At 42.5% G+C, this 6,000-nt stretch overlaps 1 protein-coding gene across 1 annotated transcript in view; it reads left to right on the top strand.

Annotated features, from left to right (window-relative positions):
- Window positions 1-215: 215 nt before the first annotated feature.
- nectin3a (nectin cell adhesion molecule 3a) overlaps window positions 216-6,000 on the top strand; it is a 68,212-nt gene continuing 62,427 nt past the window's right edge. The window contains exon 1 of the mRNA XM_020501967.2: window positions 216-342. Within this exon, the coding sequence (XP_020357556.2) occupies window positions 249-342 (94 nt within the window). The 5' untranslated portion in view covers window positions 216-248. The remainder of the gene's footprint in view (window positions 343-6,000) is intronic.

Here is a 6,000-nt window from a genome sequence, read left to right as displayed (position 1 = left end):
GGCCCTATAAAGTCTTAACACATTAACTACTTAGCTATACACTGTACAATTAATGCATGTATTTACAAGTTGCATAAAAAAAGGAATTCGTTTACTGATTAAGGTGTGTGAGAGCCCCTGTCAGTCCCAAAAGTGGTACAGCTCATCTGCCCGGGCATTCGCTATAGAGAGGAGTTGCTAGAGAAGCAAGCAAGCAATCTGCGGTAGAACAGACGTAGAAGCGGAGCGAGAAAGTACACGGGGAGATCATGGCGAAAAGATTGCTACTCGATTATCACAAGAGTCTGCCGCTCAATGGACTGCAAGCTTCTACAGTTTTGCTTCTCATTTATGGGTTTACCTGTAAGTTATCAGTTTCATTTAATTTATCTATTTACGAATGTATTTTAGAATTCTGGATATTGAAGTTGTACTGTAGCTACTGTACGTGGTAAAGTAGCTGGCTATGCTAACGGGAATGCTAATTCTATGGTCCATAGAATGGGAGCGACCTGAGTGCGGTGCTGTGCTGTGCTGTGCATACTCGCGAGTTAGCGGTTTTGTTGGGACGAATAGGTTTTTGGCCTGAATTGTCTCTGGTAAGTTAGCTAATATTCCCTCAGTTAGAGTATGAAACTAAGGCTAGTTAACGTTCTAGTATTCTCTCCATTAGGTACATTATTTCTAACAAATGCAATGAAGTTCACTTTTCCCCCGGCATCTTTCGAATCGAGATGTACCATTGAAACTACATAAATGTTGCTTGAGATCTATTATGTGGCTTTGACCGTAACTAACGTTTCTTAGCTTGCTCCAACAAAGGGAAACTATCTGATATAGTGTGCTAAAAACTTACTAGGTGTCAGACCATTTATTTTGTTGTGGGCTTTAATGGGTTTTGATGTTTCTATTCTTTCATGAGTGGAATGACAGACCAAGCAGTGATTTGAATAGCAACAAAGTTTTAAGAAAAATGTCTGAGAGAGAGAGAGAGGGATATTTCCCACTGAAGATTTAGCCACGGTATCATATTTCATTGATATCGAGGTTGACAGTGATTTAGCAAATTATTGGAATCATGAAATCCTAAATGACTTTTATCAATTTAACCTCACATTCATCTCCTAATAATACAGACTTTCATTTCCTAAGTCCCATGCCACCTGTCAGTGCATATGCAGCTGCTTGAGGAAAATGAGGTAGTTCCACTACAAAGGTTGCAAAGTTTGAAAAATGTGTAAATAAATGGAATAGAACAGAACGTGTAAGGTAGAAGAGAGGCAAGCAGAGGAGAGGCAAGCAGGGGAGAGAAGAGGAGCCCCTTAAGGCTGGGTGTGTGTAGTGGCAAGAGAAAGGAAGACATTTCAGTGACTGAGAGAGGAACGAGGAAAAGCACTGCAGCCGCAGAGTCTGGAAGTATTGGCCTGCAGTTGGGCTCCATTCCAAAGCACCTTCCAGTCTCGCTGTCACAAACAGAGCAGCTGGGGAGGGAGGCATACTATACCCCACTCTATGGATATGTCCCAGATTGCACACTATTCCATTTATAGTGCACTTCTTTGACCAGGGCCCATAGAGCTCTGATCAAAGATAATGCACAATATAGGGAATAGGGTGTAATTTGGGACAGAACCTATACTATACCCCATACTCATAGCAGGACACAACACATACTGTACTATTTTATTATAGTAAAAGATGAACAAGGGCAGATCATTAACCAGAGCAAATAACAGTAAATCACTGATCTGTATTATTGTTGTTGTAGTCTGAAGAAATCTGATATGACCCCATTATAGCCGAGATTGGAAATAACTCCCCTTCCCCACACACACACACACACACACACACACACCTGCATGTATGCCATCTTTCTCACTCTCTTTACGACCACATTATTTATGGGGTTCATAAATCTTGCCGGTCAGACAGTAGATGCTTAGGAGCTATATTTTTGTTGTAAAACATGATATAGTGTGTAGACTAGTGTTGGACAGTGTGCTAGGGATTCTTCTATGGACTGTGGGGGATTTTAAGAAGGGCAGATTTGATTGAGATGGAGGGTAGGGCGAAATTCCCTGAATGTGTCATTTTCAGTGCACCCAGTGTAGAAAGACTGATGTCGACTGAGGAGGGGAGGGGACAGTCACAGGCGTGGTTCCACCAAACTGTGAGGTCTGTAATTGAAGACCATAGTTTGGTGATTTCTTTTTTTCAGGGCTGTGTGGTTCCTTCACAATATAAATAAATAATGTAGTAATGGAGCCACCTAAATTACAGGCTCAAGATGAAAATAGATTTGAAAAAAAGAACAGGTCTAATGTACCATACTACAGCATCAGTTTGGCTTTTTAGCTTGTTGTGACTTTGAAGTTGGAGGACATCACACTATCGAGCTCGCCAGTTTGTAGTCCTAAAAACCAGAAATGAGTTAGCATTTTCTAGCTCTGGTTCGTTGGCCATTAATGGGGAAAGAATGAGGTTCTGGGATATATTAAAATAAGGTCTGAGGTTAACACAGGCTTAGGAGATCTTATACGTTTTTGTTCTATGTGATAATATCAGTCAGGTAACATGACCTTTATGAATTATGAAGCCTTTATGTGCTTCATGTGCTTGTTTTGATTACGTAAATGCTTCAAAATTCACAGTGATGTTAGCTGATGAAGATTATTTAATAGAACAACAAGTACTGTATAAGATATCCTAAGCCTGTGTTACCGAATACCTTATTTAAATTTTTTAACCAAAAACCCCACAACAACCCCATTAATTTCCCCATAGGCTTTGGCCAACGAGCCATGGCAGAGTTAGCCTCCTTTAGTGCCTACAAAAAGGCACCATTACTGATGTTCTGTATTAGTCTCTATGTTACTAATAAATTACCATAATTTTTCTTCCTCTTATTGGACAAAGTCTTCAGAGCCAGCCAAACTATTTTGAAACAATTTCAATAAGTCTGCACACGACACATCAACTCTGGCCATGCTATATTTTGGAAAAGCAAGACATTATAATTGCTATTGGTAAGCTTAGCTATACAAGGCTTCAAAAGAAGGTGTGTTTGGGGTGCACATCTATGATGAGCAGCTGTTGTATCCCATCTGATCCTCTCTTAATCTCACTTGTGAGGCAGTAGCAAATTCGGTCTGAAATCACCCAGTCACATTAAAAGGCTCTTTTGAAGTAAGGCCCATCAGCAGATGACTGTTGTGCTTTATTGTGGGAAGTGGCGGCTTTCGGCTTGCTGTTTGGAGAGCAGGCTGGCTGTGTGGAGCAGGCTGGCTGTGTGGAGTAGGCTGGCTGTGTATGGAGCAGGCTGGCTGTGTGGGGAGCAGGCTGGCTGTGTGGGGAACAGGCTGGCTGTGGGGGGAGCAGGCTAGCTGTGTTGGGAGCAGGCTGGCTGTGGCCACTGAGGCTACTGAGCTCCCACCCTCCACCCCTGACAGACTGTCAGAACAGAGGTAGCCATACTTCCCAAATGGCACCCTATTTCCTATAGTGCACTACCTTAGACCAGCCCTATGGGCACCATTTGGGACACAGTCGTAGCCATGCAGGCTGTACAGCAGCACCCTGGCAAGTACTAGAGTAGTAGTCCATTAGCGAATGTAACAGAGTGACCTCCAGCCCTGGCATCATGGGACGTCTGCTCGTGAACATGGCTCTACCGGTAAGCAATGCTGCTGCCTGTTAGGCTGTGACACAGCACTTCTTCCAGAGCTCTATTTTCCTTTTAGAAAGGAATCGGTATCCGTTTCAGTGACATGTTTGATTAATTTATTTCATAACATGCTGCTGTTTAATATAGTTTTAGGAAGTAGGCTATACTGTTATACTGATTCGAAACACTGTTGTTCTGGAATGATCGAAATCAATCTGAATGCTTCAATCACTATAAAGTTGTAAAGATTCCATTAAACTAGTTGACCTACATCTTCATTTTGTGGTGTGCACTAGGCTATTTACATGTAACTGCACAGTAACGAGGCTAAGTTTTTAACTTACAATTCAACCATTAGGCTATTTCATGTAGGTCTTATTTACCTGTAGTTTCATGCAAAGTAACTAGGCAACATGATGGCACACGGGCAACCTATGTGTTGCCATTTCTTCTTTGAGTCTTCCATAGCTATAAGTGGGTGGCATAAATGGCTTCCAGATATTCGTCACAGTTAATGACCATACTGTGAATAAATAGAGGCAACCTTTAAAAACTATTTTGCCTACCGCTGTCAGGAATTTCGTTTTTCCACCTGGAGAGCAGATCACAGCACGCACCTGATGCAAATGGGGCATTGTGGTATAACAGTGAGGTATTAAAGAGTGGAGCAGGGTAGGCAGGATGTGCACAGTCAGCAGAGTCGTCCCTCTAGGAAAGGAGCTCATGTGTTATGGGAAACTAGTGCGGCTCCTTTTTCACCACTCACTCTACCTTTCACTCACTCAACTGCCAGTTGTAATGAACCCACACACATGCAGTTAACTCTGTCACGTATACCTTGGTACCTCCTGCAGACATGATCTGTTGATGTATGTGATTTAAGGAGAAGCTTTTTAAGCTTTTTTTGATTTCCACATGCTAATAACCCTCACACTTATGACAAAGGCTAGCCTAAATGCCAAAAGTAAAAAAAAAATATTCTGGGATAAAAAGCTACACTTTTCAAACATCATAAGCACATCAGCTGGGAGACCATCAAAGTTCAATCAACAAAAAGTAAGCTAGCTTCTTCCTGATTTTCGCAAGTAATCAGCTCCTAGAGTGACAGTTAAGCGAATAAATGACAATTTGAATCATACGCTTATCTCCCCTATAGTCCTAGCTAAAACAAATCAAATCACATTTTATTTGTCACATGCGCCAAATACAACATGTAGACGTTACTGTGAATTGCTTAACTACAAGCCCTTTACCAACAATGCAGAATTGAAAAAACAAAGTGAGAAAATATTTTCTAAAATATTCATGAAATAAACTAAAATAAGAAAAATCTAAATAAGTAACACAATAAAATAACAATAACGAGGCTATATACAGGAGGCACTGGTACCGAGTCAATCTGCAGGCATAAAGGTTAGTCGAGGTAAATTGAGGTAATATGTAGATGTAGGTAGGGGTAAAGTGTCTATGTATAGATAATAAACAGTGAATAACAGCATCGTAAAAAAGGGGGTCAATGCAAATAGTCTGGGTAGCCATTAGATGAACTGTTTAGCAGTCTAATGGCTTGGGGTTAGAAGCTGTTAAGGAGCCTTTTGGATCTAGACTTGGTGCTCTGGTACCACTTGCCGTGCGGTAGCAAAGAGAACAGTTTATGACTAGGATGGCTGGAGTCTTTGACAATTTTTTTAGGGCCTTCCTCTGACATCGCCTGGTATAGAGGTCCTGGATGGCAGGAAGCTTGGCCCCAGTGATGTACTGGGCCATACGCACAACCCTTTGTAGAACCTTGCGGGCGGATGCAGAGTAGTTGCCATACCAAGCGGTGATGCAACCAGTCAGGATGCTTTCAGTGGTGCAGCTGTATAACTTTATGAGGATCTGAAGGCCCATAACAAATCATTTCAGTCTCCTGAGGGGGAATAGGTATTGTCGTGCCCTCTTCACGACTGTCTTGGTGTGTTTGGACCATGATATTTGTTAGTGATGTGGACTGCCAAGGAACTTAAAGCTCTCGACCCACTCCACTACAGCCCTGTCGATGTGAATGGGGATGTGTTCGGACCCCTCTTTCCTGTAGTCCACGATCAGCTCTTTTGATGGAGAGGTTGTTGTCCTGGCAGTGTCTCTTGCCTCCTCGTGTAGGCTGTCTCATCATTGTCGGTGATCAGGCCTACCACCGTTGTGTCGTTGGCAAACCTAATGATGTTATAGGAGTCGTGCATGGCCACACAGTCGTGGGTGAACAGGGAGTACAGAAGGGGACTAAGCATGTACCCCTGAGGGCCCCCGTGTTGAGAATCAACGTGTGACAGATGTGTTGTTGCCTACCCTTACCACCTGTGGGCGGCCCACCA

This window comes from Oncorhynchus kisutch, linkage group LG15 (genome assembly GCF_002021735.2).
Source record: "Oncorhynchus kisutch isolate 150728-3 linkage group LG15, Okis_V2, whole genome shotgun sequence".
Lineage (NCBI taxonomy): Eukaryota > Metazoa > Chordata > Actinopteri > Salmoniformes > Salmonidae > Oncorhynchus > Oncorhynchus kisutch.
This window is presented reverse-complemented; position numbering and strand designations above follow the sequence as displayed.